At 37.4% G+C, this 27,148-nt stretch overlaps 1 protein-coding gene across 1 annotated transcript in view; it reads left to right on the plus strand.

The window, feature by feature from the left end:
* LOC135218260 (pentatricopeptide repeat-containing protein 2, mitochondrial-like) overlaps positions 1-27,148 on the plus strand; it is a 121,504-nt gene that overhangs the window by 82,330 nt on the left and 12,026 nt on the right. Inside the window, exons 6-7 of the mRNA XM_064254433.1 lie at positions 5,893-6,015; positions 16,621-16,728. Coding sequence (XP_064110503.1) covers positions 5,893-6,015; positions 16,621-16,728 — 231 coding nt within the window. The remainder of the gene's footprint in view (positions 1-5,892; positions 6,016-16,620; positions 16,729-27,148) is intronic.

Genomic DNA, 27,148 nt, shown 5'->3' on the forward strand with positions numbered 1-27,148 from the left:
TTGGACTATTCAATACCTAACTTAAACTACATATACTACTAATATGTACTACATACCTGTAAATAAAGTATTTTAGTGTACATGGTATACAATAAATACTGTACATACATACGTACGTATGTAGTTAATGTGGAACCTTACCTTTCAAGTGAGGCGATGTCCGAAGTGGCAACAGAGGAGGAGGACAAATGGCAGAAAACTTGAACACTTAACTTTACGAAACACATTAAAAAATGTCAGGAAACATTAACACTAAACTTTACAAAACACATTAACAAATGGCTTAAAATGTTAACACTTAACTTTACAAAAAAATTAAAATTAAATTTCTTTTTTTTTTCTTTTTTTGATTTTTCTTTTTAAATTTTTTTTACTTTTTTACTTTACGGTACATTTTTTTTTCTTTTACAAAATTTCAATTTCTTCACCACTTTCAACTTTTTGTTTTTTCATAGTATCACTTGGATCTTCCTGTTTGCTTATTCCTACTAAAGGCCTCTTTAAAAAATAACTATCCAAGGAAGATTGCTTCTGCCTGCTTTTCACAATGTTCTTGAAACGACTCAGGCAAACTTCATCGAACTGTGCAAGCATACGACCTGTGTAAGCCTTTTCGGGGTGTCTCTTTTCTACAAATGATTGCACCTTATGAAAAGCAGCTAGAGCATCCTTAATTTCTGCCGTTGTCATAGGGTTGTCTTCCTCCTCCTCGCCGCTGCTAGAGAACTCTTCTTGAACGACGTTATGTTGCATGGCTTCCAACTCCTTCAGGTTATCCCTTGTAAGCTCCTCTTGGTGCTCCTCGAGGTCATTATATTGATGCTGTCCTCGTCGATGACCAGCCCACATTGGTACGTTGCCGAGTGTAACGATCTCGTCAAGATCTGGTTGCGAAACAGTTTCAGGATTGTCAACTGTTTCTGAATCTGCACCAACTTTGCCCACGTCGAATCCCTCGAAGTCTCGGGCGGATACGGCATCAGGCCAGAGTTTCCTCTATGAAGAATTCAAGGTTCGCCTCGAAACCTCCTGCTAAGCTTAATCGATGAGTTGGATGCATATGACGATGTCGAAATGCTCCTTCCAAAATTCACGCAAGGTGAGGTTTGTGGTATCGGTGATGTCGAAACATCTCTTGAAAAGATGTTTCGTATACAGCTTCTTGAAGTTTGATATCACTTGCTGGTCCATGGGCTGGAGGAGAGGGGTGGTGTTAGGCAGAAGATAAAGAACCTTGATGAAAGAATACTCCGCTAGGATATCTTCCTCGAGGCCAGGAGGGTGAGCAGGGGCATTGTCCAAGAACAGCAGACATTTCAGAGGGAGGCGCTTCTCTTCCAAGAATTTCTTCACTGTCGGGCCGAAACACAGATTTACCCACTCGGTGAACAAAAGTCTCGTTACCCAGGCTTTCGCATTAGCCCTCCACATCACTGGAAGCTTCTCCTTTAGCACTTTGTTGGCCTTGACGGCTCGAGGAGTCTCCGAATGATAGACAAGTAGGGGCTTCACCTTACAATCCCCACTGGCGTTTGAACAAAGTGCAAGCGTAAGCCTCTCTTTCATAGGCTTATGCCCAGGTAGTTTCTTCTCTTCCTCCGTGATGTACGTCCGACGAGGCATTTTTTTTCCAAAAAAGGCCAGTCTGATCGCACTTGAAGACTTGCTGAGAACTGTGGCCTTCGTTGATCGTCATTTCGTCGAACATCTTAATAAAGGCTTCGGCCGCTATCGTGTCCGAGCTGGCCGCCTCCCCATGCTGTACCACTGAATGGATGCCAGTCCGTTTCCGGAATTTTTCAAACCACCCATGAGAAGCCTTGAAGTCTGGGGTTGGCGTCAATGTCCCTTCTCCTCCGTTGTCTTCGGCCTGGGCAATCAAATCGCCGAAAATAGCGCTGGCCTTGTGGCAGATTGCCGTCTTGGGTATCGTATCGCCAGCGATTTCTTTGTCTTTTATCCATACAAGAAGCAGCCTCTCCATCTCATCGTGCACGTGGCTCCTCTTGTTGGACAAAATAGTCACGCCCTTAAAAGGTGTAGCTGATTTGATGGCTTCCTTCTGCTTAAGGATGGTGCCTATCATTGACGGATTTTGGCCGTATTCCTTAGCAATCACACTCAACCACATGCCAGCTTCATACTTCTTGGTAATCTCCATTTTTGTCTCCATAGAAAGCATCCTCTTCTTTCCATGAATTTTCTTGGGACCCATGACTATACTGTACGTAATTAAGTTATGTAGTATACTAATTAAGTTCTCACACAACACGATAAAGTAGTACAACGAAATCACTAACACGAATTTACGTTAACAAACTAAATCGTATATGTGAACGAACGAATTCTGCATGTGTACGATAACGCTGGTGCAAAGCAGTGGCCGAAGAAGAGAGATGCTGACCAATAGGAAAGCAGCATCTTATGGCGGTGACTAGCATCAGGAACCAATGGGAGAGTGGGAGGATGGTGGTGAGTCTACTTAGTTGGCGGCGCATGAGTTTTAAAATTGTTCTCGGCCGTCCGGGCGAATCTCAGGACTTTACAACAACAACCTTTGTAACCTGAATTATTTTCGTATGTAGCGCTAAAAAAAATCTTTGTATTTGCTTTCGTAACTTGAATTTTTCGTAAGCTGGGACTTTCGTATGTCGAGGTACCACTGTATGTATAGAAAGCAGTTAGGTAGTACCTGTAATGCTCTTTATACTTATCATGCCATTTGCAAGAGAATCTTGATAAGAGTTTCAAGTTCAGAGAAATTCAAATAGATTTTAATGCTGCTTTCGATTTAGTAGATCATAAGTCACTTATTTATAAACTTCAGAATCTTGGAGTGGGTGGATATGCTTTAGGATTGCTTCATGGTTTCCTTATAGGTAGGCAGCAGTGAGTTGCTGATGATAGGATCTTTAGTGAACCAAGACCTATTTGTCTGGAGTTCCACTGTGTAGTGTTCTTGGACCACTATTATTTTGGTGTATACTGTACAAGTGATATGGTTGTTGTCTTATAAAATAAGATTGTTCAGTATGCTGATGATGCAACATTTGTGGGTGTAGTAAAGTCCTCACTTATCAGAAATTAAGCTGTCTTCACCCTTAATCAGGACTTGGACCAGATCAGTGACTGGTGCAGTTGATGGAGTGCGAGGCTGAACCCCAGTAAAATGAAAACACTATTGATTAACAGATTTTATACAGATTTTTCACCCCATCCTCCCCTTCAGTTGGATGAGAATTTGCTGAATGAGTATGAAGCTTTAACTATTCTAGGTGTAGCTTTTGACTCACATCTTACTTTTGAGAAACATCTAATAAAAGTTTCAGCAGATGGCGCACAAAAGTTAAGTATTGCTTGTAATGCCTCATATATTTATAACTAATAAAACTATTCTAGGTGTAGCTTTTGACTCACATCTTACTTTTGAGAAACGATCTAATAAAAGTTTCAGCAAATGGCGCACAAAAGTTAAGTATTGCTCGTAATGCCTCGTATATTTATAACTAGTAAAATCAGTGCACCCTGTATTTGGTTATTTGTGCTTCCTTTATTTGAATACTGTTCTTCGGTGTGGATGTCTGTGTATACCAGAGATTTACCTCTTTTTAAATAGATTTGTTTGTGGTGGTAGGTTTCTGTTTCCTAATTAGCAGTTATGACTTGGGCCATCAACGAGTGATCTCTTGTTTTTCACTTTTTCATAAGTTGTATTTTAATAGAGATTTCACATTCACAATTGATCTTTGATCTCCTTCTCCTGCCAAGAGCAACCAGATTTGCAGAACAGCAGCACCAATATGCGGTAAATGGGCTTCACGTGGAACTTTTCAGTTGAGAGGTCCTTTATTCCTCACACTGCTGGACTGTGAAAGTCTCCCTTAGGATGTCATGCAATTGGAACTTTATAAGTTCAAGTGAAGATGCAGTGCATTACTACCTTAATGCTATTCTCTTTGTATTTTAATACATTGTTATCCATTAATTCATTCATTTATGTTTTCTTTTTAATAAGTGAGAGCTCTTCTTTTTGAATTTCCCTTTACCTTCTCTTACTTCCTAATGAGTGCCATGTTCTCTGGAAGCTTGAATTAAAAGTCAGTGGCCCTTGTGGGCTTGTTCCATATGAATGGGGTTCATCTGAATATTATATAATAATAATAAAGTGGGTAAAAAGCTTACGCACTACCTGGTCTTTAGTACAGTTCTATTTTCATTCATAATTAACTTAATTGCCTTTTATGTTCTTTTGTAAAGTGTAATTGATTTGCAACTGTTATTCTCTTACCTTACTTATTCCCTTTTCTTCTGGCCTTGTTCTTAGTACTTTTTATTTACATGTAACTACACTAGGTAGTTTTGTGTTTAACCTCTTCATTACCGAAAGTTTGTTTGGAGGTAGGTGGGTACCACCATTCAAGTCTACTACACCGCACCGGGTGCATAAAGGTGGTACGCATAGTACCACCAAAACTCCTCTTTTCAGATAGGGACTTCCAATCATTCTGTAGTTTGGAGGAAAATAAACAGTATGACACGATGCCAGACGTATGATGAACCCAAAAAAATATTATTACTGCTTATAGTATGTGGTAGGTGACAGATGAACTGCGTCTCAACAAAAAAACACCAAACGCAGACAAGCGTAAACATGTAATAACTTCTACCCAAGTAAAAAACCAGTTGTATCATCATTTACTGTATTTATTTATTTATTCACTTATTACATTTTACAAATAAAAGATATGAACACCAGATAAATGAAGGTAGAAATAAAGCCTTATAGAACTTACTATATATAAAAAACCAAACCAGAGAAAAAGCGAAAAAGCGATTTTTTCTGAGGACAAGAAACTTGAAAAATTAGTCTAGATACCCCTGATGCCCCTAAAGTTGTTTTCTGTGATGAAACTAATCTTAGAAAACATAGAAAATAACATCGACCAATTTTTGAAAGATATACTATAAAATTTGCGATTTCCATATTTATTGGCGGGGCTTTCGCTTTAGTTTTTGCCCTTTTTTTTTGTTATTACATGCTTATTTACTGTTCTATTTTGATAATACTTTATGTGCATGTTCCAGGTGCGATATACCAACATTCTGTAAGACCGAATTTCTATTCAAGACCGTAGTTTCCTCACCGACCACCAGTGTCTGTAGGACACTGAGTTTCACATTTTTTTTCATAAAATCATTTATTTTCCCTGTAGGATGATAAAACTAACAGAGAATATGCATTATTATAGTGCTAATAAACCTGATAATTTCATTAGCCTGTCTTGATTAGTGTATTTTTGGCAAATATTTTTACGATCGGCACCCCTCCAAACTGGAGTCACTACCGAGAGATTCAGTTCGGCAGCGAACGCAATGTTTAACATTCTGCTCACCCACCCGGTAAAGAAGGCGTTAATGTTAAAAACCAATAATTTTGTCTAGACCACACTTTTTTCGTTTTTTATTTTTATAAGTTGTTCCCTGTATAATTGATTTCTGTGGAATTGAAACTTGCAGTTATTTCCATACAGAGGCAGCTTTCCTGAGACTAATTATCACTAAGAAAATGTTACTGGAGAGTTATCAGACCTTCAGTCTTTCAGAAATGTTCTCCTCAGGTTTATGCTAATTCATTTACACCATCTCTGCATTGGTATCTGAAAAGGTCTTATGAAAAGGTGATAAATCTGTATTCATGAATCATATTTTATAAGCTTTGGTACTTGGGCGAAAAAGTATTTTGATAATTTAATTAGAATATTTTCCATAAATTGCATATGAAAAGTTGATTAACTTTTACATTTGTGTTCTTGGTGTACAGTACAAAGTTAGGAAATTTGAGACCTCTCATTGTTTTCCAAGCTTTCCTTCTGAGAATGATATATTTTTCAGGTGTTGTCACTGGTAGAATTAGGCAGAGTTGAGGATGCTCTACCAATCCTGAGGTCTGTGTTGAGAGCTGACCTTCCAGATACAATTTCAAGAGGTGACAGTCAACAGATTGTCAGAAATACAGTAAGATTACTCTATAAACCAACTTATGTCTGCTTTTTATGGGCTTCTGCTTATATATTAGTATGAATTACTTTGGTTCCTAGTATTTTCACTGGGAAGTGGAGCACTTCATAAAGATTACCCATTGGTAATATTGCTTTCTTTTCTAGTTGGCTTAGTCAAGTTCTTCCATAGATATGTTAGAGCAATTTTATTTTATGAATTAAGCAGTGTTGGATAATCCTTTGCCTTTCAAATTTTGTCTTTTTGCCTTCAAATTTTTCTTTTCAGTTTTGATTCATTCCACCGTAAACCCCATTGCTTTTTTGTAGCCTTTCCTGTTCCTGAGTGAAATTCTGACACTCCATTCTTAGAAGAAAAGAATTCTTAGTAGTGGCACATATTTTCCTGGTTCCATAGGCCCGCTTGTGGTAAACTTGTCACCTATTGTGTGTTTGTGGACCTTTCCACAACTCAGTCTCTCCAGAGATTGATTAAAATGATTGGAATCGCATTTACTTAATTTATGGATTCTCTTTAATTATCACTCATAGATACATAATCATTGCTTTGGTGAAGGTTTTTTTCAATACTGTTAACATTGCAAAGAGTGAGACTTTTTCACTGGTGATTCAGTTAAACTTTGTTTTATGTGCCTTTCATGTGCTATTTTCCTGCCATAATGTAAATGTTTTTCTTTTGGTTTAACAAGCAGGAATTGCTGTTCACATTTTTTTAGATTTTTTTCCATTTATTAGGTAGGTTTCTGATATTGACCTTTGTTAAATTGCTGTCATCTAACATTTACTTCAGCTGAGTGTTCAAAGGTTTTATTTTGTGAATGTATATGCGAATTGTTATTGTGATACCTGTACTGTGTTAACAAGCTGTTTGTCTAATTATTTATCTTTTATTGAATTTTTTCACATTTAAGGGGAGCGCTGACTTCTGAGGTTCGAGGAATTATCAAATTTTCATTGACAACACTTTTGGACTGAAGTATTATTACCAAAAATATTTTTATTTTTACATATTTGTTCACTGCATATACTAAAAAAATTTTTAGATTGGTTTATTGACAATTTTGTTCATTGTTGTGAACAACAAATTGTAAAAAACTTGTAAAAATTATAAAAAAAAACTTGTTCAAAAATACTTGGGTCACCCACCAAAATATTCCATTCACTCTAGCAGTAGTGTCTGAAAAAATGGTTTATGAGGATAACTTGCTCAAGATGTCCTGATTGTCTCAGGATTCATGAAGTGTAAAAAAATTTTCTTTCCATTTTTTTTCAACCAAATTTTATAAAACTTTCACAGGATGTAATATAAATATATACGTATCTTTAATTTGTCACAAGAAAAATTATTATTGCAATTAATTTGTCACAAGGAAAATTATTATTGCAATACACTCCCTGAGCACCTGAATTAGCCCTGGTCACTGACCAGCCTGAACTACAGTCCTGTCCCGAATTATGAGTGTTCAAATTGTGCGATTCCCCTTTTATGTGGTTGCTAGTTCTCAAAAATAGATTTTCGGTATCTGCGAAGCCGTTCAAAGTTTGCGAGTCACGCGCCGCAAAACATATCAAATCTATTGTCTTTTCAAGTACAGTATGGTCCAATTATGCAAGAATTTGGTTGATCCACGGCCTCGTAGAATTGGAAATTCGCAGATTTCGAAACAAATACCTTATGGGAATAATTTCGTAAGGGCCAAGGCAAACGGCAACTTACCCAGTCAAACTTTTTTATACTACCCATTTTCAATACTTTCTATGTACTATACTGTAATTTTTTTTAATATGAAATTGTTCTTATGGATAAATAAAACATTGAAAAGGTTTTAATAACTTGAAAAATTTAAAATTACACCCAGGATGGTGAAAACTCCCACACGTAAGCAATGCCACCATTGAGTGCAAGTGTACTTTACAATACATACAGTCATTTCCTTTAAAAAACCTTTTGGATGGAATTTCCTTTACCTATCCTCTGCCAAAAAAAACCTTCAAACTCCTCTGTCTCACCCTCCGTGAAGAGTTCTTCAGCTGAAGGAAGGCTTTGTGAACCGTTTCGGGTACTGGGATCACTCCTGTTTGGCCTAACAAACTTGGTTACAAGAGCCTGTCTCAGTTTCTCTATCGGCACGTTCACTATGTAATCTTTTCATATAAATGTATTCTACGATAAAAAAGGACTGATGAAAATTCAAAATTTGATGTGAAATTACAATTTCTTAAAAGGAAATGATAAAAATTCAAAATTCAACATGAATGACAGTTTCTTGAAAAGTTTAGATCAAACGATTCTCTCTCTCTCTCTCTCTCTCTCTCTCTCTCTCTCTCTCTCTCTCTCTCTCTCTCTCTCTCTCTCAAAAATCCAAAATTCGATTTAAAATTACAATTTCTTAAAAAGAAATGATAAAAATTCAACATGAAATGAGTTTCTTGAAAAGTTTAGATCGAACGATTCTCTCTCTGTCTCTGTCTCTCTCTCTCTCTCTCTCAAACACATCTGCTTCTCTGTTAATTACTTTTACTAGCCATTTTCATCAAAACCTATTTCAACAATAGAAAAACATAAATGATCAAATCTGCATGATGCAGATGATCAGAATACACTTCGCAGATCTGAATAATATGTATGGCGATGATGATGACACCGATCATTCATACACACTGCGCAATGACATCACAAATGCGTGAGGAAAGCCTTCCGTCTTAGCTAATGATTGAGAAGGAAATCATTCTCTTGCATTCCCCCTTGGAGGAATAATAGTTTTTTCCTCCAAGCATTCCTCCCACCCCTTCTCTCAGATACCAGCAAACCCCCCACAACTAAAATACTTGAAAAGACAATAGATTTGATACGTTTTGCGGCGCATGACTCACAGAATTTGAATGGCTTCGCAGATACAGAAGATCTATTTTTGAGAACTAGTGATCACATAAAAGGGGAATCGCACAATTCAAGCATGCATAATTCGGGACCGGTCTGTATTATGTGTTGGGGGGGAGGTTGCTGGTATATGAGAGAAGGGGAGGGGGGAATCCTTGGAGGGAAAAAACTATTATTCCTCCAAGGGGGAATATGAGAGAAAGATTTCCTGCTCAGCCATTAGCTAAGACGGAAGCCTCTGCCTCATGCATTTGTGATGTCATAGCGCATGTGTGTATGAATGATCGGTATCATCACCATCGTCATAAGTATTATTCAGATCTGCAAAGTGTACTCTGAATGATCGCTATCATCATCGTCATCATCGCCATAGGTATTATTCAGATCTGCGAAGTGTATTCTAAAGGCTTTTGCTCAGCCATTAACAAGACAGAAGGCTCCGCCTCGCATTTTTTTTTTTTTTTTTTTTTTTTAACAACATAGCGCAGTGTGTATGAATGATCGGTATCATCATCAACGCCATACATATTATTCAAACCTGCGAAGTGTATTCTGATCATCTGCATCATGTATGCATCTGCTAGAAGCCGAAGAGAAAGACCTATTTTCTCGAAGCTAAAAAGCTTGCCCTTACGTTAAAGACAAAGGAAGGAGCAACTTCCATTTTGGCAGCAGTCGACAGCTTGAAATCCGTCATTGCTGAGCATGAAGTAAGAATTTTTTTCTAGGTTAATTTGTTTTGACTAACTTTTGGCATCTGATCATTAATTTTTTTTATTATTGAAATAGGTTTTGATGAAAATGACTAGTAAAGGTGATTAACTGAGAAGCAGATGTGTTAGAGAGAGAGAGAGAGAGAGAGAGAGAGAGAGAGAGAGAGAGAGAGAGAGAGAGAGAGAATCGTTCGATCTAAACTTTTCAAGAAACTGTCATTTCATGTTGAATTTTGAATTTTTATCATTTCTTTTTAAGAAATTGTAATTTCATATCAGATGTTGAATTTTCATCAGTTCTTTTTTATCTGTTTAACTTGGAGACATCCAGTACTGGTCTCCATTCTCCCAAAGCTTTTGGTATCAGACAGGCAATTTGGAACAATGGCCATGATTCCAAGACTATTTCCATAGTCTTGGAAGAGAGTCTTAGCAAGAGAGTCTACTTCCTCCTGCATCATCTGGAACTTCTTATCGTGAAGAACTGGCTAGAGGAGGCTGAGAAAAAAAAAGAATGTGAGGAGGCTGAGAAAAAAAAGGAATGCTGTATCACTCCTTCAGTACTTCCACCACCCAGGGATCAACCTTCAGATCCTGCCAAACCAAATAAAAGAGGCTCAACCTCCCTCCTGGGGACTGAGGGCTTGAGGCTAAACCCAATATACGCATATGTTGCCAGATCTCACAGATTCCTTGCTTTTCAATTTCCGGTTGTTTAACCGTATCCAGCTAGGCACTAGGAAATAATCCTATTGTTAAAACCAAAGGTTTGTAGCTATGAAAAATAAAAATTGTCTTAGAAAATTTGTCATGGTTTCCCTGAAGCCTGAAAGGACTGGCTTGGGGCACCGATGACTTACCCGTTTGCCTGGGAGACCTTGAAACTTTGTGTAGACTGAGGAAGCGACTGCTGCCATGGTTGTGCATGTTATGTATCCAAGTTGTGTTGTGATATCAGAGAATGTGATGTCATAGAAAACAAGATGGCGGCGGTGTTGGGTGGAGAGATAAACAACAAAATGTGGAGAAGGAGACACATGTGAGGGTTGTTTGGTTGGTAGGAGAGAGCTCCCTGTCTGATGGGAGTTTTGGATTGTAAGTCTTGTGGTGTTGTTCAAAGGTTTAAGCTGAAGTGTACTGGGATCTGAGAACGTCAACAGTTGGGTAGATCACTTGTTTGTGTTCAAAAGGAAAGATTAGGCTTGGAAAAAATTCAAAGTGGTAGCAGTGAACAAAGGGACATTAAATAGAGAAGGGAATGTCCAAGATTTAGCAGGATACAAGAAGAGTACAAAGGATGGATGGGACAAGTTGAAATTGGCTATTGTTGTTTGGAGAAGATGTAAAATCCCCTGTGACAGAGGTAAGAATGAGCTGAATAGGGAAAGCCCAAGAAGTAGCGGAAGGAATAGATAGAGATGAACTTAAAGGGTACAGTGGGTCCAAAGATAATCCTATCCAAACTAGATAAAGCCTATCTAAAAGACACACTAATGGAGAATTACAGTAGAATGAAAAACTATATTCAAATAGGAAGAGAATCGAGTGAAAAGATGAGGGACTTTTTAATTAGGTATGAAAAAGCAGCATCAGAGTGTGACAGAGCAATGGGGAAAAGCACACTTGAAGGAAAAGTCAAGGGTTTTCATGTACTGGAACAGGCAAATCTCACAGAAAATAAAAAACAAATGTTATTAGCAGCTTTTCGTCAAGGAAAGTTAGAATGTGAAACAGTGTCACAATTAATGAAGAGACTGTTTGAGGGATTAAGGAATAAAGAGGAACAGGAATGGTGGGGGTCAGAAGGCAATGCGATTTCGGGAGAGGCAGGGAGCACCAGAGATATTGGGGAAAATGGAACAGAAGTAGGGGTGGATGAAATCCTTTAAACAAAGAAGGGAAAGTAACATTGTGCAATACTCGGAATGGCATTGGGCTAGGGATTGTCCTTAGAATTTCCAGAACAGGAAGAAAACAGAAACAAAACAAGAAGAAAATAAGCAAAAACAGAAACGTGGCTAGAGGAAGAAGTTTATATAGGAGAAGTTAGTAAAATAGAGGATGAGTCTTGGGAAGTGGTTGATGTAATTTTAGACACAGGATGTAAATCAACAGTTTCCAGGGAATTGTGACTAGCACACACTGTCATGGGGTTGAGTAGGGAAGAGTTGAGGAGAATAAAGGGTACCACGACAGAGTCTAATAGTATTTAATTTTGTTGCGTCACCCTATAGGTCAAAAGGAGTAATAGAAATAACAGTGATATTAACCCTTAAACGCTGATTGGACGTATTATACGTCGACATAAATTGTCTGTTGGGTGCCGATTGGACGTATGGTACGTCGATATAAAAAGTTGTTTTTTAAATTTGCGGAAAAATACTTATAGGCCTACCAGGTGAAAAATTTTGAATCACGCGCCTTAGGGGATGCTGGGAGCTCACTGATCAAGGCATTGTTTTGTTTACAATCGTTACCCAGGCGCGCAAGCGCGAATTTCTTTCTTCTCGCACTAAAAAACATCAGCGACACATCTCAGAAATTATTTCGTCACTTTAACATAACTTTTGCACCATTTTATATTAGCCGTTGCATGGAGTATTATATATGAAAATGTGCGCAATTTCATGTAGAATACAACTAAAAACAATTCATGGTTGTAGCTTTCATCAGTTTTGAAATATTTTTATATAAATAATGATAAGTGCCAAAATTTCAACCTTTGGTCAACTTTGACTACCAAAATGGTCGAAAAACGCAATTGTAAGCTAAAACTCTTATATTCTAGTAATATTCAATCATTAACCTTTATTTTTCAACAAATTGGAAGTCTCTAGCAATATATTTCGATTTATGGTGAATTTATGAAAAAAACTTTTTCCTTACGTTGGCGCGGTAACTCTTCCGAAAAAATCATATTGTCCGATTGTCGTAATGTTTGCACCATTTTAAATTAACCGTTACATAAAGTTTTATATATGGAAATGTGCGCAATTTCATGTAGAATACAACTAAAGACAATCCATGGTTGTAGCTTTTATCAGTTTTGAAATATTTTCATATAAATAATGATAAGTGCCAAAATTTCAACCTTCGGTCAACTTTGACTCGACCGAAATGGTCGAAAAATGGAATTTTAAGCTAAAACTCTTACATTCTAGTAATATTCAATCATTTACCTTTATTTTGCAACAAATTGGAAGTCTCTAGCACAATATTTCGATTTATGGTGAATTTATGAAAAAAAAACATTTTCCTTACGTCCGTGCGCGGTAACTCTTCCGATAAAAATCAGACATTTTTTCGTCCGATTGTCGTAATGTTTGACCATTTTAAATTAGCTGTTACATAAAGTTTTATATATGAAAATGTGTGTAATTTCATGTAGAATACAACTATAAATAATTGAAGGTTGTAGCTTTTTTCATTTTCGAAATATTTGTATATAAATCACGATAAATAGAAAAAAACCATGTTGGGTCAACTTTGACTCTACCGAAATGGTCGAAAAACGCAATTGTAAGCTAAAACTCTTACAGTCTAGTAATATTCAGTCATTTATCTTCATTTTGAAACAAATTCAAAGTCTCTAGCACAATATTTAGATTTATGGTGAATTAAAAAAAAAAACTTTTCTTCCCTCCGTACGCGGATTCTCCGCCGCAAATCTCTGAAATGCGTACGTCGCATTCTCGTAATATTTGCTCCATTTCATATAAGGCATTTCATAGAGTTTTATATATGAAAATGTGCGCAATTTCATGTAGAATACAACAAATATAATTGAAGGTTGTAGCTTTTCTCATTTTCGAAATATTTGCATATAAAAACATACATAAAAAATAGGACATTCAGTCAACTTTAACTCGTCCGAAATGGTCAAAAACTGCAATTGTAAGCTATAACTCTTACAGTATAGTAATATTCAATCATTTATCTTAATTTTGAAACAAATTGGAAGTCTCTAGAATAATATTTTGATTTATGGTGAATTTTTGAAAAAAAATTGTTTACGTCCGTGCGTTACGAATTCATGCATCATTTTGTGATAATATTTTCTCTGTGTTGCTTTGATCATTTTAAAATGTGTTATATACCAAAATGATCGCAATTTAGTGTACAATACAACGAAAAAAAATAACTTTAGCTTTAACCATTTTGCTCACAGCGCAATTTGAATACAATTATATATGAAATTTTGTTTTTGCGCTATCATATATCACATTATTTATATATGATAATAATATTTTTTTCATTTCTGATGGTTGCATACTAAACTTCAGGCAATGACAAAAAAAAAGGAGCCAAAAATGAACTCTTAATCTTGAAAACTAAGCATGCTGTGATTTTTTGAAAAAAATATTTTTTCCGCTTCGGCGCTCACTTTGAGACCCCCCCGGCATACGGGAGACGATTTTTATTATACCCCTTCGGCGTTAAAGGGTTAAAAAACAAGTTTTATTTGAAGACAGAAATTCTGCAGGGTGATATACTATGGCTAATAGGTAAGAAAACCATGAGCAAAATGGGTACGATCATAAATTTGAAAGAAAAGTGTGTTATAATATAAGTATTAGGGGAAATGAAGGTAAAGTTAAGAGAAGACAAGCGGGGTTATTTAAGATTACCAATAAGCAAGAGGAAGGTAGAAGAATTATTACTAGAGGGTTGGAAGGGAAAGAGACTGAGGGAAATTAAAAGCACAATGAAGAAATTACATTTACAGTTTGGTCATGGAAATGGAGATAAAGTATGGAAGCTAACAGAGGAAGAACAATGGAGTGATGGTTTGATAGAGAAAGGAAAGAGCCTCAGTGGTGTGGTTGGTATGGTGTTGGCGCCCCACCTTGGTGGTTGCGGTTTCGATTCTCGGCCATCCCAGTGAGGAGCGAGAGATGTGTATTTCTGGTGATAGAAGTTCACTCTCGACGAGGTTCGGAAGTCACCTAAAGCCGTTGGTCCCGTTGCTGAATAACCACTGGTTCCATGCAATGTAAAAGCACTATACAAACAAATAAACAAACAAGATAGAGAAAGAAAAGGAGGAAATAAAAAAACGTTACTAATGGACCTGATTGTGAGGTATGTAAAAGGTACAAAAGAAACCCTGGAAGAGAGTATGGTAAGGGACAAGCTGAATGCAATGCATAAGGCCAGAGAAGTGTTTATAAAAAATGAGTCATGCAATGAAATAAGAATTGCATTAAATAAAAACATCAGAGATCATAAATTTGAAGAAGCAGTAGTGGGAGATGAGGTATTCTATAAGAGAGAAAATGAAAATGAATGGAGAGGACCTGCTCAGGTAGTGAGAGTATCAGGGAAGACAGTAGTAAAACATGGGGATTCTTTAAGAGAAGTAACTAGAATACACGTTACGGGGGTTCAAAGACTATCACCAGAAACAGAAAAGATATCTAGAATCGATAAATCACATGTTGTGAAAGGTAGGTCCGATGGCCCAAATGAAGGGAATGTAGATAGGCAGGAAGGAAAGGAGATAATAGTGGGCTAGAGAAGGAATGCAGACAGAAGAGGCTATAGAAAGAGGAGTGGTAAAGGAAACAATGGAAGATGACGGGGAAAGTGAGTTAACAGAATAGATACCCAAATTCAAAAAGGGAAATAGAATTAGAGCTATAAACAATGATACAGGACATGTAGAAGAATGGACTATAATTATTATGTCTTGCAGGAAAAAGATCAAGCAAATCATGAGGCGATTTGTACAATGTAAATGACGTTGGACAAAAAGCTATATCTACAAGATGGTTAGTAACTGAAAAGGTAAAAGGGGGGAGGGGGAAGGATATGTAAAGCAAGATTGGTAGCTAGAGATTTTGAAGAAAAGATGTCAGAATGGGAAAAAGACACTTCTTGCAATGATGAAATTTTAAAATTTTGTTTGACAATAATAAAATTGAAAGATTGGAATTATTATACATTGGATGTCAAAACTGCATATTTACAAGGTGACAAAATACAAAGAGAAGTATATTTAAAACCACCCACCTATGGAAGATGGTTGGAGTGGATTATGAAAGTTGAAGAAAACTGTTTTTGTGCTCAGGCGCAGCAAAGGCACGGTATTGTAAAGTGGTAAAAATAGTGGAGGAGCTTAAAGGCGAGAAAAGTAGACTAGAACCTAATATACTCTTTTGGAAAAAAGACAATAAACTGAATGGCACTTTGTGTACACACGTAGATGATTTTTGCTATGGAGGGTCTGAAGGATTTTTAAAAGAAACCATTGGGAAATTGAAAGGAAAATTGCAAATAGGAAAACAAAAAAGTAAAAGGTTTACGTATATAGGAGTAATAGTAGAGTAAAAGGAGAATAGGTTTTGTCTTGAATTCTATAAGAGAACCAGAAGCTAACGGATTTACAGGTAATAGAGTGTTAGGACAAAAGGAGTTAACTGAGTATAGATCAGTGGTAGGACAGTTGAATTGGGTATCCCTACACACCATGCCAGAAATATCATAAGATATTAGTGAATTAAGTAAAGCCTTTAAAGAAGGAACGACTCAAGATATGAAGAAGCTTATTAAAATTGTGAGAAAAACTACGAACATGATGGGCAAAGTTACAATAAGTAAGATGGAAGAGGAAAAGATTTATTGGGAAGCCTAAGCAGATGCTTCATTTAGGAGTATAAAAGATGGTCATACTCAATTGGGTTATGTTATATCCTTGACGGATGGTAAGAGGAGAAGTCCCATATGGTGGAAGTCCAGGAAATCCAGGAGAGTAGCAAAATCCACCACTGAAGCAGAAGCTCTGAGTGTGGGGGAGGCTACAGAAGGATTGACATATTTCAAACATTTGTGGGAAGAGGTAGTAGGAGGAAGAAAATTAGGAGAGGGGATGAATGTTCATAGCATTTCAAGGCTTTTGATTTTCAAAAATCTAACACAAAATACAGTTTTAGGAATTTTATTATGGTATATCATTCATTGTAAAATATAATTTTAAAGTTTTATATTTTTGAAACTGCTTAAATTCCAGATTGAGAGGGTGGAACAAGCTGTAAAAAATGCTGGCGATAAAGAGCTTATAGCAGAATACAATAACATAGCAAAAGGTCTTGAAGCAAATGGTCACATATCTGAAAAGGTAAGTTTTGCTCTTTTTGTATTTTTAGGTACTATTGCATACTGATCAGCACTCAATTTTGTTATAGCCACAGAAAGACAATAAGACATTTTTAACATTTAACATGTAACATGTGTTAGTATGCTTGGTGGATACCAAACCACCATGATGAAATTTGGTACGTAAAACCATTACTACACTTAGTTGCAGTGTAGGTAAACATAACTGAAACAAAGACTAGTGATGTGGTTGCCATTTGTCCTTAAGTTGCACAGATGATTTAAATATCAGATATTATTTCTTTCCACCACCTGTGGGAAGAAATACTATCTGCACTCTCCAGGAGAACTCAGAAATATTAGCAAGAGGCTTAATAACAAGTAGTACAGTAATACCCTGAACTTACGTGAAGTAAGGTTCCAGACCCCTTCGTGCAAGGGGAATTTTAGCGTAAGTTTGGCACGGTCTCTAAAAATGTTAATAGATGCTTATTTGTAAAGTTTGAACAATAAATATGACCGTAACCATGCTCCATAAGTATTAAGCTAACTTTTTCAGGAAATTGAAGTTACTGTAATTTCTTTTAAAAATCAGCTTAATACATTACCCTTAAAAAAAGAAATAAATAGTCGTAAAAATATGAGTGTGAAGATTACATACGTACTATTTCTCTTTTCTTTTTCCCTTCTGACATCTGCTTTTAGAAGTCTTCTCAACCTCAATTTTAAGAAATTCTTTATTGTTTCTTTCTCTTTGTTCTGAAATTCCTTTTCAAGAGAGCCGTGTCTATCATCATAGAATGTCTCCTCCGATGAGTAGCATACTGAACATATGTCATCATAAGGGATCACCCCATAAGATGTCTCCTCTATTGGAGATGTGCGTTTCCTGGGCAGCTCAAGGACTTCTCCCCTGTCTACTTTGACAATGCACAAGTTGACAGTAGGATATGTAGAATGTATCTGTGCTGAGCTTTTTGTATCAGACATAGCCTTGGGTTATCCTATTGTCTCTTCTGTCTACTTGGAAAGACCTATGTTAGACCTCTTCTCTTCAACAGGAAGCTAGGGGTCTTCTGTTCATGGTCTCAAAATTGTTCATTGGAGAAGACGACTCCTTATGCCTTTTGGGAATTCTCTGGGAGGTAGAACGTTGGATTGCCACACCTACCTTCCTCGAATATTTTAAGTCCGAGGAAATTGCGCTTAACTCTAACTCTCTGATGTGCACTTGGTTGTCATGTACACTCCATGCCCCCTGAACCCAGGAGCTCTTCAATATGAGCACCCCAAACATTGGAGGAGGAGGCTCACGAGTTCACGAACAATTCAGGGAGGGGGGAGCAGGATTTAAGGGCTACTCCTTTGCCAAGCTCCAATGTCTTTGTTTAACCCTAGTAGTTCCTTAACCCAAAGCTGAATAATCGAGAGAGATTCCTCCCTTGCACAACCTTCTTCATGTATAGAGTCTATTCAGTATCTTAAAAGAGATCTTTTCTGCAAAACAGCGACTCACATGTAAGGCTATTACTTCAGAGGATCTTCGTCAGCTGTATATGTATACGGGGTGAGACTTCTGCTGGTGTGATTGGTGACATCAAAAGGGTTTCTCTCCACTCAGAGTTCTTGTTTGGTAGACAAGATCTTCTGAATGTTTTTCACAACAGAGGAAGTTCCTTCTGTTGATACTGGCAATGTGCTACAGGCCTTGCTCATGTTTGGTTCATCTGCAGAGTGCGGACCTCTCTTTGCCCTCAGAATCCTTAGTGTGGTTCAAGAGCTGGGAGTGGTCTTGGTCACCTTGGAAGCTCAGACCTCCTGCTTGGGACCTTACTCTGGTTCTTAGTTTTCTCTCTCAACCTCCTCCGAGACCATGCGTCAATCATTTTCCAGGAAACTGACTTTGTAAACAGTTTTCCTTCTGACCTAGGCTTCCATGGAAGGGTTGGAAAGCTTTAGGGTTCCGTCAAGCACTGCGTAATTATGAACATCTCGTCTCCTAGAGATTAGGTGTCGTAGACCTCATCTTAACGCAGGCCAGGTTAATAAAGAGGTGTCCCAGTACACCCTTTTGGTTGTCCACGCGGGGTGTTTAGACAAGCCAACTCCTCATTGTCAAGTTCTCCCACCAATTGGGTACATGCAGAAGCGCATAACACCTGAGGAATATGTTCCTCCCTGGCATTTTTAAGTACTTATCTGTTCATAGGTTGTGAATCCTGGTTCATGACTACCTCAAACCACTTTTACTTTCCTATTCATGAAAAACGTTGCCCACAGGTCCTTGGACATGTTTCGTAGGGTCCAGTGGTGGCTGTCCAACAAGTGTGACTCATCCAGTAAGGACTCATCCAGTCCCCCTGGTGGGACAGTTTGTATCTTGACTAAGATGATTATATGAAGTGGAGAATGAGGGAGTTGACTGGCCTATTTTCTTTCCCTTTTCTCCTTTCTTCATTTCTCCAGGTGGTTTAAAGAATAGACACATCGTTGTCTGGAACTGGTTTTATGCAGGTGAGCGTTGCAGCCTTACCGTTACAGCACTTTTCATGTTCCATGCAACATGCAAATATACTTCTTAGAAGGTAAACTCCTCTAACTAAGGGAGTGGCAGCAATTATTGTGCAGGAGTCATTGCAACACTTCTTGGTATCAATTAATACTCATCTCCAAGCTGTAGCAGTAACTTTCTTTTTAGACAAGCAAATTACACTTTACTCCATCTACCTTCCTCCTGATTTGGACTTCACTTAAAATGATATTCATTTACTGATCAATCAACTTCTACTCTGTTCCTCCTCCTTGGAGATTTTAATGCTCACAACCCCATTAGAGGTGGGAACATGGCAGATGCAAAGGATAAGGATGTTGGAGGGTACTATGGATGGTCATAATATCACTCTACTTAATAATGGACCATGACTTATCATAATATCTAGTCCAATACCTACTCGGCTATTAATTTGAGCATTTGCTCCTCTAGTATTTATATTGATTATGAGTGGTCAGTTAATGAATATCCAAATGGGAGTGACCACTTCCCAATTCACATAAAATTGGTTAAGAATCAGCCATCTGAGTTACCTAAATGGAAGGTAGTTGAAGCAGACTGGAAGAAGTTTAGTGAGCCTGCTATCATGGAGAAAAATGTAAAATCATTTCCATCCATTTCAGAGGCATATGATTATTTTAATGACACTACCATCAACACTGTAATTGCTTCTACGTATTCCAACAATGAAAGGAAAGCCCTCTACACTAGCAGTTCCTTGGTGGAACAAAACCTGCAGTAGTATGAGAAAGATCACTAGAAAATGTTATAAAAAGTATAAGTGGAGTGGAACTACACAAATCAAAGTTATTTACCAATGTTCTGTGGCCAAGCAAAATAAATATTTTAAAAAGGCAAAGAGAGAGTCATGGATGTACTACTTAAATGGCATTAGCTCAAAAACACCATAAAAAATTATTTGGAAGAAAATTAAAAAACTAAATGGCTAGTTTGGCCCTGAACCTCTGCCTACCCTGTAGATAAACGGTAACCTAATTAGCCAGAGAGGGTCACAGAAATATTAGGAGAACATTTCTTGAGAATATCAAGTAGTGAGAGAACTATTATTGATAATTCCAAGACATTGGAGATGCCCAGATTTCTCATGATTTAAACGAAAATAATTTTGAACCATTTAATGCCAAATTTACATTGCAAGAACTCAAAGATGCCTTGCAGAATGCCAAACCCTCAGCCCCTGCTGAAAATAAAATACTTTATGAAATGCTGAAACATCTCCCAGAAAGGTAAAAGAAATTTCTTTTATATATATTATAAATGAATCTGGGAAATTGGTATTATTCCTAAGAGATGGAAATTATCATTAATCATCCTTATAAAGAAACCAAACAAAGATCCTTCTTTACCTAGCAGCTACAGACCAATAGCTTTCACCTATTGTGTTTGTAAGCTGATGGAAAAGATGATTTACACCAGACTTGTATGGCATTTAGAAACAAGGAAATTGCTTTCTCCATTCCAGTTTGACCTTTGGTAAACTAGATCTACTTCAGATCCCTTGCTCAGGCTCTCAAACCAAATACAACAAGGTTTTGCTAAACAGAGCCAAACAGTAGGTATTTTCTTTGAATTGGAAAGGCATATGACATCACTTGGCACTTTGATATCATAAAAAAGTTGTATAAGATGGTCATTAAAGGAAAAATGACCAGATATGTAAATTAGTTTTTATCAGAAAAGATATATTAAGGTAAGAGTTAGAAATCATGTATAGCAACCTTTCCTACAAGAAGAAGGAGTTCCTCGTGGTAGTGTCCTTAGTGTCACCCTCTTTGCTGTTGCTATTAATGATGTATATATTAGAAAATACACCATCACCAGCAAAAGGCTCTCAACAGGCAGTTCGCGGTTATTGGTGGTCTCGGTTAATGGCGATCCAGTTTTATGGCGCTTGTCTAGCACCATAAAATCGACAATTTATGGCACCATAACGGGCCAAGTTTCAGTTATCGGTGCCATAAGTTGCCAATAATAGAGTTATGGCACCATAACATACCTAACAGAGGCACCATTAACCGAAACTTGGATCCATAATTGCCATAAATCATCAAGTTTTGGTTAATGGCAGTTTTCTTACCAGCACCCTGCCAAGAACGGAACCCCCACCAATAACTGAGGACTACTTATATTTGTAGATGATTTGGCCCTCTACTGCATAGGATATAATGCAGTTTCTACTAGCAGGTTCATGCAAAGAGCCATCGATGAAGTAAGCAAGCGGGCTAATGAGCAAGGATTTTGATTTTCCGAATCAAAAACTGTCACTGTTTGGTTTTGCCTGCTTCGAACTAAGGAAACCATTCCAACTCTTACCTTAAATGGAACTATTTTACCGTACTGTACTGAAGTAAAATTTTTAGGAATGATCTTTGATGAAAAGCTCAATTGGATTAATCATATTGACTGGTTAAAAGTGAAAGTGAAGAGGTCATTAAATATTTTAAAAATAGTATAAAATTTTAATTGGGGTGCTGATAAGAAATCATTGTTAAGGCTTTACAATGCAGTGTGTTTATCTAAGTTAGACTACGACTGCCAGTTATACTCATCTGCTTCAAAGACTAAACCTAAGAAATTGGACATTGTGCATAATATGGGGCTAGGATCTGCACTGGAGCTTTTAGAACTTCACCCATTGAAAGTGTCTGTGTAGACTTCCATCAGCTACCACTGGACCTAAGGAGGCATGAGCTAGGTCTGAAAAGCACAGGGGAGAATCCTTCTTTTGAGATCTTGAAACAGTGTGATTCAAGTCTTTTTAGATTCAGTAGATCTTCAACACAATTTCAAATCAGACAGCTGGGTTAACTGGAGGATGAAAATATAAAAATGCAGAAGATCCTACAAGTTAAACATCCTGCTATCCCTCCTTGGTTTATTCCAGCAATAGATGTATGCACTAAAGAGACAGACAAGCAATGGCATTTACAAGAAGTCAGAAGCAAATTTTTGGAGCATGATGAGAGGCATATACGTACAGTGGTAACTGTACGTATATACTAATACGTTCTGGAACCTCCCACGAAAGCCAAAGCAACAATTCCCATAAGGAATAATGTAAATAGTATTAATGCATTCCAGAGCCCCCAAAATATTTTTAAAAAGTACATTTTACAGGGAATAAACAGTTTTACATACAGAAAAGAATGAGAAATAAATATAAATGAATAACGAGCATTTAACATCACTCTTACCTTTATGGAAGACTTGTTAGTGTATGGAAGACAGAGAGGAGGGAGAGGGAGGGAGGAGAGGTTACTGTTTGGAAGGGGATTCCCCCTCCAAAAGGACTTCTGGTATCATGAATCTTTCTTGGGTTACTTCTCTAGGTTTTTTAGTGGCACTGTCTATGGTTACTTCCCTGCTTCATTTTTTACTGGCACTAAGACTAGCTTGAGAGTCACTGGACCTCTGTCGATTAACAAAACTATCCAGAGATATTTGTTTCTGACTTCTCTTCAGTGTCTCCCTAAAATGATACAGTGTTGTCATTGAACATGCTAATGACATGGATTACAATGTCTTTGTTTGGATGATGTGTCTCGATGATGTGTCTCAACAAAATTTTGGTTTCCGGCACTTGGTCCTCAAGACCTAAATTTCATGATCAATCAATCCAGCAAGGGGAGTGAGGAGTGGTGGCAAACCCATTTCCTTTGGCTGACATGTTTGCTGCCTGAACAGATATACTAGTTCTTTTGGACTTCCATAAATGCAGTGAATCTGGTCATGTTTAATTGTATTCGAACCTAGTGGACTGAGTGTTAGATATTCAAATATCTAACATCTCAAAGGTTTAGGTTTTCTTCTTTAGCAATCTCATTTCCAAGAAGAATGTTGGGTGTACTGAACCCCCAGTCAGTTCAGGATCCTCATACCTCCCTCCAAGAATGAGTCTATCCTATTGTTCTATGTATAAACAAATGAAAGATTTTTGATCAGTGTGTATTTTTCATAGGTAACAAGCCTGAGGTCTTAACATTGACTGACCACCTCTAACCCCCCTCTTACTTTTCATCCTGAGTCAGAAGAAAGACTGATGCAAAGCTGGGTTCAAGTGCACTCTCTCAACGTACTTCCACCTCACCTACGCATCGGATTCCAAATGCCACAGATTCCTTGCATTTACAGTCTTTGATTGTTTTTAACCAGTTTCCATCAGGCGCTAGAAGATTTATCCTATTGTTAAGACCTCAGGTTTGTTAGCTGTGAAAAATACAAATTGATTACAAATTTGTAACTTTTATTTGGACCAATGCAACTCTTAGTTATGTGTCTATGTTTTAGATTTTAGAACGACACATTTACAGCTCTAGACAGTAAAGGTAATATAAATTATGTACTGCTAACTACAGATGAGAGAGAGAGAGAGAGTACGTATACATATTCCTTTAATAAAAAACAACAGCAAAACATCAATGAAACATTATTTCACTTACAGAATCCATTTATACTGTATTTAGACTTGGATGTATAAACCAGTTTCTCTCTCTCTTTTTCTCACTTATATTTTGATGAAAAATACAGTAATTAATATATTGTAATGAAAAAATAGTTTAATTAGTGAATATACAGTGTTGCTCTACAAAAAAAAAAAAAAATGAATTACGTAGTGATAATTTTAGAGATACTGCCCAAAGAAAAATCTGCAAATTAGTGAAAGTTCCCTGTGGAAAAGTGAATACATAGCTCATTACATTTTGGTCATACAAAATGAAAAGTGTCTGTGCAGCTCCATTATTATTTTGAAGCTTATCAATATGTTCTCATTGCTTTTCAATTTTGTCACACTTTATCTCTCGTTTATGTACATAAGTTTTCATACAGTGTAATTTCTTTTTGTATTATTGCCTTCGATTCATGCTTCTCATTATCTTCCCACATTTTATCTTTCTTTAGTGGAAAGCGGTAATGGTTTGGACATTTCTTTTTAATTTTGCAAGTAATTGTGGCAAGTCGTAAATTTGAAGTTTTCCAAATCATACCTACCTTTGGTGATGATTCGGACAAGAGCATGGGATGATTCGGACATTTATTATAATTGATGTTTACCTTCAAGTCAGATGATGATTGAAACATAAATACTATATGAATTTTTTTATAGATAATCAAAATCATCTTAAAGATTATTCTCTTCCTTGGTGAATGGCAGACAGAAAATGTAACTCAAATGCACAGTTTCCTGAGAATAAATCTTAAAGTTGGCTTAAAGAGTATTGCATCCTTCAAAACAAAAACTGAATTTGAAATATCTTCGCCATCAAATTTTTAAATAACCAAAATTTACCTGAAATTATTCTCTCAATAAGTAAAAACCAAATACAAAATGTAACTCCAGTACATGACCTTTATTGTGCCTAAATGTTGAGGTTGGCTTAACAAATATAGTATCCAGCAAAATGAAAACAAACTTTGAAATACCCCTGCTTGCTTTTAATACTCTCCTGAACTGGGTTTGGAATCACTCCAATCACTGCCTCTTTATCAATAGTTGCCTATCATCAGTTTCTGGAAATTTAAAACTATTAGTAGCCAATATTTGTGATGTTCTTGAATAAGAAACCTGAAATTCATCATACTTGCCTAAATTGCTGATTAATCATCTACATAATAGAATTTGCTACCTTTTACTGGATCTATCCCAAAAAGAACAAAATCTCCCTCCTCTGGGACTTTATCAATGAAACCATATTCTGTGTCTTAGATCTCCTCTGAGATGTCAGAAGAATTATTGTTAAGCTCAGCTGTCAAGAAATCTTCAATGTGATGATGGTTTTCCTCACTGGTTTGGTCCTCTGTAGCTAACTTTTTAGTATTTTTCCTGCTTTTTGATGTTCTAGAGCTATCATTTCCAAACTTTATTTCCTTCTTGGCTGAGTTTTTGTTTACTTTTTCTTTGGTCTTTTCCGTTCAAGTTCAAGCTTTTCTGGAGTGTCCATTGCAGTCATACATCTTCTGTGCTTCTGGCCTTTAGCTGTCCCCCTCTTTTCTCCAGCTTTAGGGAATGACAATATTCTCAGGAGAAAACTGCTGTTGTGAAGGTGGTGTAGGTTCTTTTTTTATATAATCATGAAATGTGCTCTGAGATATTCCAAACTTTGGTGCCATTTTTTTAACTGAACCACCCTTTTCTCTAAACTCCTGAAGTGTATTCTCTATAGAAGCAGCATACCTTTCCCTATTAATTTTCTTTGTATAATTTTGTCCCCTGGTAGGCTCTAAGGAACTACAATCAATCTGAAACAAAAGATAGGGTTCTATGATGGGTTTATGAAGTGTTTTATAAGGTAATGAGGGGTTAATGAATGAATGCATATTAAATATAACCTTAATATTGTTAGTGAAAATCTTTTGTTTCTTTTTTGGAATTCATATTTAGTAAAGATTTGCTAGGAGGCTAGAGGAATGATCTACCCTAGATTGTTCGAATTATTCCCACATTTCATAACCATTTGATGACTTCCTCAGGTCCGAGTCCTTTGAGATTACAGGTGGGTAATAGCTACATCATCTTAGTCATACAGTACAAATTCACAACCAAAACTGATAATCAACTCCCTAATCATATTCACTACACCACACCTTATGACTCAAACTAAAAAAATTACAAAGGAAATGCAAAAAACTACAAAAATTAACTTTCATACAATCAACTTACCTGTCAGATACTGTATATACATAGCTAAGACTCCGTCGTCCCCGACAGAAATTCAAATTTCGCGCCACTCGCTACAGGTAGGTCAGGTGATCTACCGGCCTGCCCTGGGCGGCAGGACTAGGAACCATCCCCGTTTTCTATCATATTTTCTCTGTCGCCGGTGGTATCAACATTGTTGCTATTACCTCCTGACTTAGATTCATATTTCATCCTTTGATCATCGTTTCTCGGCTTTTGGTGACGTATCTGGATCGTGTTTTGGCATTCGCTACTGTGGACTGTTTTTGGAATAACTCTTTTGGATTTTTCTCAGTATGTCTGATTCAAATGTGAGTGTGAGAATGTGTTGTGAATGTAGGCTGCAGGGTGAGGATACCGAAAGCTTCGGTTGATCCTCACACTGTATGCCGTCCCAAAATGTAGGGGGTTTCAGTGTTCTGCTCCTAATAATACTTGTAAGGAATGCGAGGGATTAAATGCAGAAGAGTGGAAGACTTTGACTTCTTATTTGAAGAAGTTAGAGAGGGATAGGGTTAGACGTCTGAAAGGTGTGAGTTCAAGGCCTATTGAGCCTTTCACGGATAATTCTAATCCTACTGATGTAGATTCTCCCTATGTATCTCATTCTCAGAGTGCTCTTTCGGATTCGGCCTCGGATATCGCCAATCTGAAAGCTACAATTAGAGACATGAAGTCCAAGATGGCTGACTTCCAAGGTAAGGCTAGTGAAAGTGAGCATTACAGTGAAGTGAGTTCTCCCAGTGTTGTGGAGGGGGCGTTTGATCGTCCCTGCGACGCTCCCAGGCCTAGACCTCTTCCAAGCTCCCATGCCCAGAGGAGAAGGAAAGTCGAAAGCCTTAAGGAGGTCGTGGGGAATCCCCAACGGTCAGACGTCCCTTCAGCTAGCTCTGCTTCGTGGCAGGCGGCTCAAGGGCGCTATAGAAAAAGCGTCCTTCGTGAGTGTTTCTCGTCCTCTCCCTCCCTCCCACCTAAACGAGGGTGGAAGGAGTCGAACTTGTCGAGACCGCTGAAGCGTCATATGAAAGAACCTGAAATAGATTCTAGCCCAGAACGCTTCTCAGATGACGCTCCTTCTTCTATTAAGAAAGCGAAGGTGGCGTCAGCGTCACCTGACGTGTACGCAGAAGTACCCTTTCCTTCTTCTCCCCCGAGTGATGACGAAAGGCGTCATGCAGTGGACGTGGGAGAAGC

The sequence above is a fragment of the Macrobrachium nipponense genome, chromosome 9, assembly GCF_015104395.2.
Source record: "Macrobrachium nipponense isolate FS-2020 chromosome 9, ASM1510439v2, whole genome shotgun sequence".
Taxonomy (NCBI): Eukaryota; Metazoa; Arthropoda; class Malacostraca; order Decapoda; family Palaemonidae; genus Macrobrachium; species Macrobrachium nipponense.